This window comes from Aotus nancymaae, unplaced genomic scaffold, assembly GCF_030222135.1.
Source record: "Aotus nancymaae isolate 86718 unplaced genomic scaffold, 86718_ANA_hifiasm-v0.15.2.pri h1tg000016l, whole genome shotgun sequence".
Taxonomy (NCBI): Eukaryota; Metazoa; Chordata; class Mammalia; order Primates; family Aotidae; genus Aotus; species Aotus nancymaae.
This window is the reverse complement of record NW_026988428.1, coordinates 79402740-79416694: the sequence shown is the minus strand read 5'-3', so window position 1 is coordinate 79416694 and position 13955 is coordinate 79402740. Positions and strand designations below refer to the sequence as shown.

At 39.8% G+C, this 13955-nt stretch overlaps 1 protein-coding gene across 2 annotated transcripts in view; it reads right to left on the bottom strand.

The window, feature by feature from the left end:
• The window catches only part of DERA (deoxyribose-phosphate aldolase), a 464384-nt gene that overhangs the window by 420681 nt on the left and 29748 nt on the right, over nt 1-13955 (bottom strand). For both annotated transcript variants that reach the window (XM_012447615.2, XM_064377711.1), the window contains exons 2-3: nt 2190-2287; nt 894-1041 (exon numbers count right to left, since the gene is read on the bottom strand). In XM_012447615.2, the coding sequence (XP_012303038.2) occupies nt 894-1041; nt 2190-2287 (246 nt within the window). The remainder of the gene's footprint in view (nt 1-893; nt 1042-2189; nt 2288-13955) is intronic.

The following is a 13955-nucleotide window of genomic DNA, read 5'->3' as shown; positions in this document are numbered from 1 at the left end:
AAGTTATCTTTAAGTGCAATAAATAAGGCGGTATTTTTATTGCCAACTCAAAAGACACATAATACTTTTCAAAAGCCATAGAGTTGTTTAGATTTGTATGTTATCTACAAATTATTCAGGACAAAAGGCCTGTACTGGGCCAATTCAACTCTCTAGCTGCACGCACAGCAGACAGGCACTCAGAAGCCACGAAGTATACTCCATGGGAAGGAAATCTGGCTCCCAAAACCAGCCCAGCAAGAAATAAGACGTGGTTTTGGGAATGCCGCTTGGCATTCCAGGTCTTGGTTTCCTTATTTAGAAAACAAGGGAATCAATTCTCACATGTGTCCAACATCTCCAAAATGCTAAGGTTCTAAACTTTAGCAACTTTAGAAAAGTCCTTGCTTTCATGTACACTAAAGCAGTGAATATGACTTTTTTTGAAAGATCTAATCTAATATACAAGCAGGCAGTATTTCTCATTTGCATTTTATTTTCAAAAGTATTTCATATACTCACTACTCACACAAAATACTTTATGTATGAGATGTGATTATTAAGTAATGAGACTGGCTTTTTCACACGTGGCTAGGGAATCAGAATCAGTATTTTAGAGTCACTAAACAGAAATTTTCCAAAACCGAAAATTGAAAAGAAATATAAAGGCACTCTCTACCAAGCACTTTAATCCATGGATTGAAAGAACTGACCTAAAAAAAAAAAAAGACTCAGATTCTCTTCCTGCTGTTTTTCAGAGAAGAATTTCAATTATTTGTCTATATATACACAGCAAGAGTTTCTATCATGGATTGTATCACTGCTATCATTAGCGGCTGTATCTTAAGTCCTCTTAGATTTAGTAAACAGTATTGTAAGCAGGTAACCACCACAGAGATCACACACAACATTACCTTTATCATGCATATTTAAAGCTTTTAAGAGATCTTCCCGGATTGGGTATTTGGCTTTATAACAGAGCCTTTGAATGTTGGAAGATGTATCATCGCCTGAAAGTGTAGTAAGATCTATAAAGGTAACAGCTTTCAGGAGCCAAGCAGCCTGGTTTGAAGAAAAGTAAAAACAAAGTAAATTTAATAAATAAATAAACCTCCAACCCAGCTGGTTAATAGAAAATCATTAGACAAGTATGAGTGTTAATATCTTATGTCTACACTGTTGTGGGGAATATTCTGATACATGATATGAATATAGTTCAAGAGACACTAACAAGATAAACACCACCCAAAATAAAACAAGAGGGAGAAAGGGCCTGAAACATTTTTTTTCTCCTGCAAATATCCCAAATTGAAACCCCCATTAGCTCATGTCTCCCCACTTCTGACTGCTCCATCTCACCCATAGAGAGAACCCATCATAGCTACCCTGACATAGAAGAGTCTGAAAGAAGATTTCTATCTTACATTTTACCTCTTGCCCTGGAATCTGGAATGGAATTATTATTTTTAAGTTTCTGAGTTTTTTTGTGTTTTGTTTTTCAATGTAATCCAGTTCCATTTTTAAAACAACATTCATATTTCACAACTCAGTCTGATGAATTTCCTTTTATCTTTTCGATCAGAATATTTCTAAGGATGAGCAAAATATGAAATATCACTCTAAAGGATACAATCACAATATTCTGCCTCACTTGTAAAATGAACTCTGAATTCCTTTTAATCCTACACAGCACGTCTTTGGTTGGGATACACTGAAGAAAATGCTGACCACAAGTACTCTAAGAAACATCATTTTTGGAATTTTGAAAAATGATTTATGGAAAGTAATAGTAAGGTAAACATGATGGTCAAGAAAGGTCAACTCATACCTAAGGGCCTCAACAGTGGACACATCAGGTTTAGATGTTAGGGCTTTAAAATTAAAATAGAAGACAACCAAAGAAGGCATGTCTAAAAAACTGAATAAATGTGTTGAGAAAATATGCCATTTAATTCACTCATGAATAAAGATGCCTCAAATTCATTTGCGGCTTTGCCACTCAAGAGTGATAAGATTTTTAACTTGTTTGGATAAATGTGTTATCTTTCTCCAACCCATCATCATCATAAATGAATTATTAAAATAAGTCATGGACAGCTGCAATCTTTTAAGTTTAGATGCATCTTGAGCGAAATTCAATATTGTGGCCTTGAGGGAAGAGACCATGCATTGTAAAACACAGGCACAGAATGCTCACGAAGAACCCTTACCTGCCACTCCTTTTTCACAGTTCTGCGAGCCTGGATTTGTTCTGCACGCCTCAGAACTGCCGGGTGATTCACTTGTATTTTGGAGATCCAGCTAAGGTCTAAAACAGACAGGTAAACACTTTTTGAAACTTAGAGTTTCATTAAATATAGTCACCAATTTTCACATGGTCCTTGAAAGGATACATTTACCATTTGACATCAACATTTTCTTAAAGCTTCTGTTTCTTTTTCGTACAACTATAAACAAACAACCTTGTTGAAGGAAGCCCAGTCAACAAAAGGCATACTTCATGCAAAATCATTGCCGTTACTTTCAAAGGCAAAAACCACAATTGCTTCCATACCAACCTACACATTTGGAACTAGAAGAACCTGTATTGATTCATCACACAGACGTGTCTAACAATGGGGAGATGTGTGTTACCCATGCCACGTACCTCACCTCTGACAGCAAGGACTTATTTGTGACTGTCCAGCCCAGGAGAGCAAATGATTAATAAATACTTATGTGAACTAATGGTGGGGCTTACAGAATCTGTGATCACTACCCCCTTACTGGCAAGATTAATATGTACTATATGCTGACAGGATAGAGCCCATTCGTTCTTCAGAGAAGAATTTTTCAAAATATATTAGAAATAACAACATCGACTGATATAATACAAGTTAGAAAAAAAGAAAAATCAAATCATTTAATGTTTCAAGAGATATCTCTAACTGAAATGCTCTCTCCTACCTTGATCTATCCTTCATTCCCTTCAGGTTAACTGTAATTTCTACTTTCAGACCTAGTCTAAATATTAGCTGTTGTGAAAACACCGTCAGCTCCCCAGACATAGCTAGCATTTGGATAGACCTCTACCACAGAAATTGTAATCAATTCATCGAGGAGTCCAGGAGAAACTATTTGTTGTACTTAGTACACTGTCAGCCATGATCTTACTCATCTTTGGGTGTCTAACATCAAACAGTGTTTGGTACACGGATTTCAACTTTATCCACCAACATCCTATAATATAGGGGGCCTCACAGTAAATTGGGCATGAGCCTATTTACCTTCTGTAACTAACTTCACTTCTGTATCCCTCTAGCAATCCCAAGTTTTTAAAAGAGCCTTAAAAGAGTACTGTAGAAAAAGTTATCCATCAGAAAAAAATGCACTAATTATATAACTCTTTAAAATGTAATGAGGAAAACTGATCACATACTGTTATCATGTAACAATATACATTTAAGTATTTGCATCTAAACTAATGCTTACAAATGACATCTTTCTCTCACTCATTTTCATTTCATTCTTCTTAAAAGTATCAGTATTAAAGGTATAGAAATTGCAAGTGGGACTCTGAGTGATTAATAATGATATTCTTATTTAAATTTCACTATGGAAGAAACAGAGTTTGGGTGCTTCTTTCTCTCTCTAATTATTTTGTTAGCTGAAATCATTTAACAAACCAGATTTTTAACATTTCAATCCATCTGCTCCTGTTCCTCAAAGATATTGTATGTTTTCTTGCTTGTTTGCTGAGCCAACTTCACAGAGAAAATGGGAATCTGGGGTCAGGCCGATGAAATCTGCCTCTGCTTTCTCACCCAAGGGCTGCTTTTGTTCTAGCAGAGCCCAAGAAAATCAGACCAGACACACTAGACTTCGTCCTAATTTATTCAAGACCTATATGAAACACCCCCTACTCAAACACAAGGGAGGCTTTTTTTTTTTTTTTTTTTTTTTGACACAGTCTCTGTCGCCAAGGCTGGAATGCAGTAGCACGATCTTGGCTCACTGCAACCTCCACCTCTGGGGTTCAAGCGATTTCCTGCCTCAGTCTCTGGAGGAGCTGGGACTACAGGCATGCACCACCAAGCCAGGCTAATTTTTGTATTTTTAATAGAGACAGTGTTTCACCATGTTGGCCAAGCTTGTCTCGAACTCCTGACCTCAAGTAGTCTACCTGCCTCGGCCTCCCAAAGTTCTGAGATTACAGGCTCTCTTTTTTTCTCTAACGATTAGTAATAGTGATTGGGTTCCTGGTCAAGACTGTTTCAGGCAGATATAGAAAAATGAGTTAAGCAAAGAGTATGTGAACTCCAAGGTCACTGCCAAATAACTATTGACTGTGATCTAAAAAAGGTAGGCCTATTAGTGGGGCAAGGCTTTGAGAGGTTGTTCTTTATTGGTCATAAGACACCCCTGAAGTCCTTCCCCTTCTTTTCTCTACTCCCAACTCACCACTACTGTCGCCACTGGCAGCACTGGCACCACTGTCGGAGAGGGATCTCAGGCACACACAAGACTCTTCACCACCTGGCTCCTTCCTTCTTCTCAAGCCCCAGCTCCTTCCTTGCCGCTCCTCTGACTCTGTGGAGCCCAAGAACTACTTCCTAAACTACTGTCAGTTCCCTGACACATTATGCCAGACTGTCTCTGGATCTCTGCATGCTGAATGCTCCTTCTACCAAGAATGCCCTTCCCTGCCTTGCCGAACAGAGATCTGCTGCTCATCTTTTAAGACTCAGTTCAAACGTCACCTTCTCTGGGAGCCTTCCCTGAACCTCACAGGATGAGACATCCCTTTGCTTCTTTATGCTTCCATGCAACTCTGCATTCTACCTTTAGTACATCCCCTTCACTCAGAGTGCCACTAATGTGTCCAAATGTTTATGTCCCCAAAAGATTTTTTAAAACTCCAAGCAAAGGACCTGACACACAGGTGGTATACGATCAATAAGTCGAGCGGTTTCCAAATACCAGAAATGATTGAATTCTGGGCAATGTCTTTTTCCACTGCTTCTGACTAAAAAGGACTTTTGGATCTCTACAAGAAAAGGTAGGACTGAAGTACAAATGGGATTCCTGGGAAATTTCACCTTAAAAAACAATTTTTAGGCCCGGCACAGTGGCTCACACCTGTAATCCCAGCACTCTGGGAGGTCAACGCAGGCAGACCACCTGAGGTCAGGAGTTCAAGACCAGCCTGGCCAACATGGTGAAACCATGTCTCTACTAAAAATATAAAAATTAGCTGGACGTGGTGGCGCACACCTGTAATCCCAGCTACTCGGGAGGCTGAGGCAGGAGAACTGCTTGAACTCAGGAGGCAGAGGTTGCAGTGAGCCGAGATGACACCACTGCACTCCAGCCTGGGCGAAAGAGCAAAACTCTGTCTCAAGAAAAAAAAAAAAAAAAAAACCACAATTTTTAGTACACCAAAGATTAGAACTCACAAGGACCTCTTGCCAGAGGTACCTGCAAACCATCTAGTGGAGAATGTAACAGAATTTCTTCTCTCACAGTATCAGCCTTGACTGCTAAAAATATTAGCGGTCATAAAATTATCCAGCCCCACATTTAATGTAGCCACAAAATTTGCCTCTGTGACCTCCCATGGCAATGAATTATGTAAGTGACTATCTCATTTTATTAGCACTTAATTTGCTACTCTTTAATTTCATCAATAACCCATGTTCTCATATTACGGGGTCTGGGGAAAAGAAAGGACTGATTGGCCTTTGTTATGTCCTTCATAATTTTTAATATTTTATTCAAGTACCCTTTAGCATCTCCTTTCCAGGAGAAGTGATTCTAATGCACATAATCTCATCAGGACCAAAGAATCTTCTTATGAGGCCAAGAGGGGTTTTAAGTACACATGCCTTTGGGGAGAACAGACATGAAACCATAATTGGAAGGCAATGATACTCTTTTCTTAAAATTCTCCAATCAAGAAAACCCCACTATTTATCTTAGCATGTCATTTTGCTGGTTTTTAGGCCCTTGTGTTGGTTATAAATTTGTCCTCAAATACTCTTCTTGCAATTTATTATTATTATTATTTTCCAGTTCACGTCTTAGTGGAGACAGAGGTCATTTTCCCTGTAACCCTACTTTCTAGCCTTTCCATCGTTTCCATTGGTGTTTCTACAGAAGTTCCTGTATTTTTCATAGTATTCCTAAAATGTAACACCTACAAAAGGAGGTGGATTTTCTATTTTGATTTTAAATACAGAAAAATAAATCATGATATTAGAGACTCTCCCCCTCAAAATTTGGGGAAAATAAAAAATTAAATTTCTCATGCTTTCTCTTCTTTCCAGTTTTTTCTAACTACATGGACCACCAAAATTAGTTCCCTAGTGTTGTCTTTAAATAGTCATTTTCTGATATGCACTTACATATTTTAAAAACAGTATATTGCTGAATGTATGCGAATCCTTGCACTTTGCTTTACATAGCAGTGTCACATCATGATTTTACGATTTTCCTATCTTCCTTTATACCTCCTTAAGACATCAGCCATTTCTCAATTATTGTTCCTTTTTAGTAATCAATTGCCTATTTCTACCAATTACATTCCTCACTTCATTAAGTAATGCCAGTAGGTTAATTTTGGCACTTAATCACTTATTCTGGCATCCAAAATGCTGTTTGTACAGTCCTCAGGCTGGCCATTTCAGTTCCAGTTGTTCTCAGGCTGCCCATGATCACACAGTTATCGGCCTTGAAGTATCCAGCAGCAGTTGGATTTTACAGTATCCAGCTGTAGTTACACAGCTAGAATTCCATAGCTCCTTGGTAGAATGAAGGAGATTATATCTGAGTGCCATATGCAAGTCATACAACTTTTCCATTTAGCACTTCGTGAGTACAAGCATTGTGCCAAATGTTGTGAAAAATGCAATGGCATAGAAGAGTTGTTCCTATCCTGGAAAACTTTAGGGAGAAAATTAGAGAGAAAAGCCATAGGCATGGTAAGAGGTGAAAAATACAAAATAAAAGCCAATACAGGAGGGCAAAAAAAAGTGCTTTCGACCATCATTTCCTGAAATCTTTCTGCTGAAAATAACGAAAACTGACTTTTGTGATTAGAACAAAAAGTGAAAGCTTGGGCTCAGAAAATTGAGAAGAGGTAGGAAAACCAAGGTCAGAAAACAGACGAGAACTAAAGACAACAACAGAGAGCCAAGAGCTGGAAGGGCAACACCAGCATTTAACAGCAACAGCCTGGCCAAGATGCCACAGCAGCTGCCACCTGACACCACAGTCGCCATTTTCCTTAACTCACTCAGAGCCCCAAGCTCCCTATGAAAGCATCCAATGACCGGACCTTGGTTATATGCTATGTATGACTATGGGGGAATCTCTTTCCTCTGTTGTGCCTCCAATCTAGTCTACCTATTGGAGGATTCCCTAACAATGAGAGGATGCGAGTTGGTTGCTGGAGATCAATAAATTTGGGACATGCCAAAAGGAAAAACTTCTCTAGTAGATGCATAAAGCATATTAGCATATGAAACTCTATGACCAAGTCTCATCATAAAAACAAAACAAAACAAAAAAACCCTTGAATTTTCTTTAATCCAGCATTTCTCAAACTTTTTGACCACGACAGGTTTTTTATCTATGACATATATTTACCACACTAGCTGGATAACAAGTCAAGTTCAGAGAAGGGTAGGGCACAGTAGGTTTATCCAGTTGGCTAAAACAACCCTAATGGATAAGTAGAGATTTGTGATTGACCCTAAAGCATTATTTCCCAGTCTGGAGACATTTTTAGTTGCCACAGATAGGGTAGCGGGATTCCAGAGGAGAAGATGCCACTTGTATCTGGTGGGTAGAGGCCAAGGACACTGCTTAATATCCTACAATGCACCTACAACTTAGAATCATGTGGTCCCAAACATCAACAGTGCCAAAGCTGATAAATCCTGCCCAAAAAACTGGGCAGGATGCAGGAAAGATAAACAGGAAGCACTGCAAGTTTGTAGAAAGTGGGACTGTCAGAAGCAAACACAGGTTGGCTATATTTGACTGAATGTGGCTTCTTTGACTGACTGTGACTTTTATTTGCAAAGTGCTGTAAGCACCAGGCTGAGTGTAGAATGTGCTGTCCAATCAGTAGCCACAGACGTGTGCCTACCTGAGCCCTTGAAATGTGGAGAGTCCAAACTGAGATGTGCTTTAAGTGTAAAATAAATAGATTTCAAAGATTCAGTACAAAAAGAAGGATGTAAAATATCTATGTTTTAACACTGATTACACAGTGAAATTATAATATCTGGGATACATTTGGCCAGGTAAAATGCTATTAAAATATTTTCATCTGTTCTTATTTTTTTATAATGTGTACTCTTGAAATTTTTTAAATTATTCCATGTCTCACATTATGTTTCTCTTGGCTCTAGTCTAGACTTTATGATATAAGTGACCAGAAGTCACAGATATCCAAACAGGGCTCTGACAGAATTAAAGGAGTTTTAAAAAAAATTATTAGCACACAGAATACGTCCCATGGAAATATGTAAGTTTGCAAATGCAAATATGAAAAGGCATTTATGGTAGCACTGCTGCAAATGACACCAAGATCCATGTCCAATTCAGTAATACATAGAAAATCCATAATATGGAATACAATTCAGCCATTATAAAGACTGAGAGGCCAGGCGCAGTGGCTCACTCACGCCTGTAATCCCAGCACTTTGGGAGGCCAAGGCAGGTGGAACATGGTCAAGAGATCAATACCATCCTGGTCAACATGGTGAAACCCCGTCTCTACTAAAAATACAAAAATTAGCTGGGTGTGGGGGCGTGTGCCTGTAGTCCCAGCTACTCAGAAGGCTGAGGCAGGAGAATCACTTGAACCTGGGAAGTGGAGGTTGAAGTGAGCCAAGATGTGCCACTGTACTCCAGGCTGGGCAACAGAGCAAGACTCCATCTCAAAAAAGAAAAAAAGAACGAGATACATCAGTAAGTAATGTTGTGTAAAACTGATTATGATACATTACTCAGTAAAAATAAGAAATATGCACAAGTGTGATTTTTAAAATAAAACTGTTAATAAAAACAAAAAGCATACAAAACATGTATCTGTTGGTATATTTGCAAAAAAAATAAACTATATGCCAAATTGATAGAAGTGTTTCTCTTCAGAGGTAAGATTATATTCCTACTTTCTCATGTTATATATTCCCCTAACACTTAGACATTCTTATAAAGAGCATGCATTATTATTGAGCAGGAAATATATTAATACTTAACTCTTGAGGCACTGCCAGGCAGCAGTGTGAAGGACAGGTAGAATGAGAGGCAGACTACAGCAGGTAAACCAGTTAAGGCAGTTGTCTGTGGTCCAGCCACCAGCAATTATACAACACCTACCTGGAGCATTCTCACAGCTTTAAACCCTTTGTGCTCAATCTTTGGCCATTCGGCTGTTCCAGAAAGCCAGCCTGACACAGCTACACAATGTCAGGCAGAAATGATGTCAGAATGCCCTGTTTCTGTTCCCATAGAAAAGACTGGCAAAATGTTCACCACAGGCCCTTAGGTAGAAACTGGTAATTATATTGCTCCTACGTGATACCTACAAGGGGATGAGATGGGCCCACACTATTTAGGGCCTGCTCTGGCCCACTCATAGCTGTGCTCCTCCCCATGGGCAGGGGTCTGTGAGCCAGGGGTATAGACTGTCCCTGGGCCCACATTCCCCTCTAGTCCATACTCAAAGTGCACAGGACCTAGAATTCCTAGATCGAATGGTTTCAGCCTTGTTTACAGAGTCTGCAGGGATCTCTACCCAAAGTCAAGGCTTAAACAAGACACAAGACAGATAAGAGACAGAAAGCCTCCTGGAGAGTTTGATAAATGCAATTCTATCTATGAATACCATTCATTCATTCAACCAGTATCAAAGGGCTACTCACAATGGTGCCAGACACCACTGGAGGCTTTCGAGACCAAGCAGTGATGAAAAAACAAAATCGTTACTCTCACAGGCCTTTCTTAACAAGAGATAAACATATAAATATATATTAACTATATTATATATCTGAGCTACAGTGAAAAGTCATATAGGATAAGAACATGGAGAATGAGGATGGGCATGGGCCAGGAAAATCTGATAATAAAACATTTGAGCAGGGCCCCAGGTGAAATGAGCAATGAAGCCATCATCTAAAGAAACAGTGTTCTAGGCAGAAACATCAGAGGCATTTGAACCAGAGCAACTCCATCTTGAACAGGGGCTGGCTAAGACCTACTGGGTTGCAATCCCAGATGGTTAAGGCATGCTATGTCACAGGATGAGACTGGAGGTCCACACAAGATTCAGATCGTAAAGACCTTGCTGATTAAACAGGTTGCACTAAAGGCGCTGGGTAAAAACCCACCAAAACAAAAATAGCAATGAGAATGACCTCTGGTCATCCTCATTACTACACCGCCAGTGACATGACAGTTTACAAATGCCATAGCAACTCCAGGAAGTTACCCTATGTGGTCTAAAAAGGGGAGGCATGAATAATCCACCCCTTGTTCAGCAAATAATCAAGAAATAACCATTAAAAATAGGCATCCAGCAGCCCTCAGGGCTGCTCTGTCTATGGAGCAGCCATTCTTCTATTTCTTTACTTTCTTAATAAACTTGCTTTCACTTTACAGACTTGCCCTGATTTCTTTCTTACACAAGATCCAATAACCCTCTCTTGGGGTCTGGATCAGGACCCCTTTCTGGTAACAGAAAGAGGAGAAGGCAAGAGTGAACAGTCATATCTAAGGCAAAGCAGGGACACAGTGTAATCAGAGGAAAGTAGGCAAGGCCAGGTATGGGGAATTGAAGAAAGAGAGGGCAGAAAGGGCCAGATCATATAGTAAAACGTTTTCCAAAATGAGGGTAATAACCTATGGATATGTCATGAAATCAATTTTGTCAGTGGCAACCAGCATTTTTAAAAAGGAAAGGGAAAATAGAAAATGTCAGGATACGATGCATCTTATGCAGGTAGGATCATTTGTGGAGGTTCTGTTTCAATCCACATGTGCAGGTGTGTACTGCGTGGCAATATAAAATACACCGCATATGGTGAGCCATGGCTGACAGGGTTTGAAAGGTCCTTAAGGAGAACTTTTTCAGCACGAAAAGGTTTTCCGGTGTGAGATGGGAAGTCTTTTAGAGAATCTTCAGCAACAGCTGAAATGATCTGATTTATGTTTTAAAATAATCCCTCTGGTTTTGGTGGGAAAGTCAAGTAGGAAGCTCAGGCAAGAGCAAGTGGTAGCCTTTACTTAATCACTGGAAGGTGCACGGTAGAGAGTAGTCAAAATTGCATCAGTCAACTGACTATAGCTTTTCTATTCTGCCTTTAACATTTGTCTTCAAACAAGTAAGAACTACTCAATCTCTGGTGCTATTATTCCCATTTGGAGAATGAAAAGTCAAAGATCCAGAAGCAGGCTATAAGATTCACAAAGCACAAAATTCAAAGAGCTTCCTCTGCTCACTACCCATCAACAGCCTCAGGTCAAGTCTCTCTGTGAAAGAGTTTACAGATTAGAACAAGCTGTCAGAGCTGACCTCCCTGTCCCTCTCCCCAACCACTCTATGCTCTAAGTGACTAATGAAGTCAAATTCGATAGCTCTTCCCAATATGGCCCAACTACTGCTGAGCTTTTGGTCCTCACTAGGGTGACCATATCATCGTGGGTTGCCCAAGACAAGCCTGGTTTATGCCTCCTGTCCCCTCTGTGTTAGCATTTGTCTTGTATATTTCATTTCTTAACAAAGTTGAAAATAAACTAAAATGCATTTGGGAGACTCCAACTTCTCCCATAGTTTCCAGCGATATCGCATAGCATCTGAGAGCCAGGTGCAGTGAACAGAGTTACTTTACCAAGTGGTTCACTCTAAAAAGAAACCAAAATTTGACTCTTTTCCTCAGCATCCTGGACATAACAAAACTAACACTCCCAGCATGCCAGGCATTCACTGATTATTGAGGGTACTCAGAATATTCATAGCTACTCTATTCAATACATGGTGCTAGGAAAACTGGCAAACCCCATGTATAAGAATGAAACTGGATCCCCATCTCTCACCTTGTACAAAAATCAACTGAAGATGGATGAAAGACTTAAATCTAAAACCTAAAACCATACAAATGCTAGAAGGTAAGATCTGAAAAACTCTTCTAGACATTGGCTTAGGTAAATAATTCATAACTAAGACCCCCAAAAGCAAATGCAACAAAAACGCAAAGAAATAAATGGGACCTAATTAAACTACAAAGGTTCTGCACAGCAAAAGAATCAGCAAAGTTAACAGACAACTCATAGAGTGGGAGTGAATATTCGCAAACTATGCATCCCACAAAAGAATAGCATCCAGAATCTACAAGGAAGTCAAATCGGCAAGGTAAAAAAAAAACAAATCCCATTAAAAAGTGGGCAAAGGGCATGAATAGACATTTCTCAAAAAAAAAAATACAAATGGCCAACAAACATTAAAAAAAAGCACAACATCACTAATCATCAGGGAAATGCAAATTAAAACCACAATGAGACACCACCTTACTCCTGCAAGAATGACCATAATTAAAAAGTAAAAAAATAATAGATGTTGGCATGAATATGGTGAAAAGGGAACACTTTTACACTGGTGATGGGAATGTAAATTAGTACAACCACTATGGAAAAGAGTATAGGGATTCCTTAAAGAACTAAAACTGGAACTAGCATTCAATTCAGCAATCCCACTACTGGGTATCTACCCAAAGGAAAAGACGTCATTATATGAAAAAGGCACATGCACATGTATGTTTATAGTAGCACAATTTGCAATTGCAAAGTTACGAAACCAAGCTAAATGCTCATCAGTCAATGAGTAGATAAAGAAAATGTGGGATTATGAACATCATAGAGGCAGGGCACAGTGGCTCACGCCTGTAATCCCAGCACTTTGGGAGGCTGAGGCGGGTGGATCACGAGGTCAGGAGTTCAAACCCAGCCTGGTCATGATGGCAAAACCCCATCTCTACTAAAAACTACAAAAAAATTAGCTGGGTGGGGTGGTGGGCACCTGTAATCCCAGCTACTCGGGAGGATGAGGCAGGATAATCACTTGAACCTGGGAGGTGGAGGTTGCAGTGAGCTGAGATTGAGCCACTGCACTCCAGCCTGGGCAACAGATCAAGACTCAGTCTCAAAAAAAAAAAAAAAAAATACACACACACACACACACACACATCAAAGAATACTGAGCCATAAACAGGAACAAAATAATGTCTTTTGCAGCACCTTGGATGGAAATAGAGGCCATAATTCTAAGTGAAGCAACTCAAAATGGAAAAATCAAATATCCCATGATCTCACTAATAAATGGGGGCTGGAGAGAGATCCAAGATGGCTGATGATTAGCAGCTCGGGCACGTACCTCCCAGTGAAAGCGCAAAGAACGAGAGGACGCCACGCTTTCAGACGAATATTAGTTGCTCACGGACCAGGAGATTCCCAGTGGAGGAGCTCCACGGGTCGCCAGGGCGACTCTTGTGGCCGGCGTGGCGGTTTTGCTGCTGCCTTAGCACGCCAGTTCTTGGTGCAGAGTCCGGAGATTCCCGGGCAGAAAAGCACCATCAATCTTAACACCGCTGTTTTGGCCGGCTCAGTGGATTGCTCAGATTTCGGTGCAGGGAATCAACAAGTTGGACGTCAGAGACCCAGTTAGAAAGTCGGTAATTATAAAGACGACAGACGGACAAATATATAATGAAGGGAAGAAACCAGCGTAAAAAGGTAGAGAATACTCAAAATCAGAATGCCTCTCCCTCTACAGGGGATTGCAATTCCTCATCAGTAACGGAACAAGGCTTAATAGATTACACGTGTGTTCCAATAACAGCAGCAGGTTTCAAAACGTGGGTGAGAAGAAACTTCTGTGAATTAAAAGAACTTGTTCTAACCCAATGCAAAGAAACTAAGAACCTTGAAAAAAG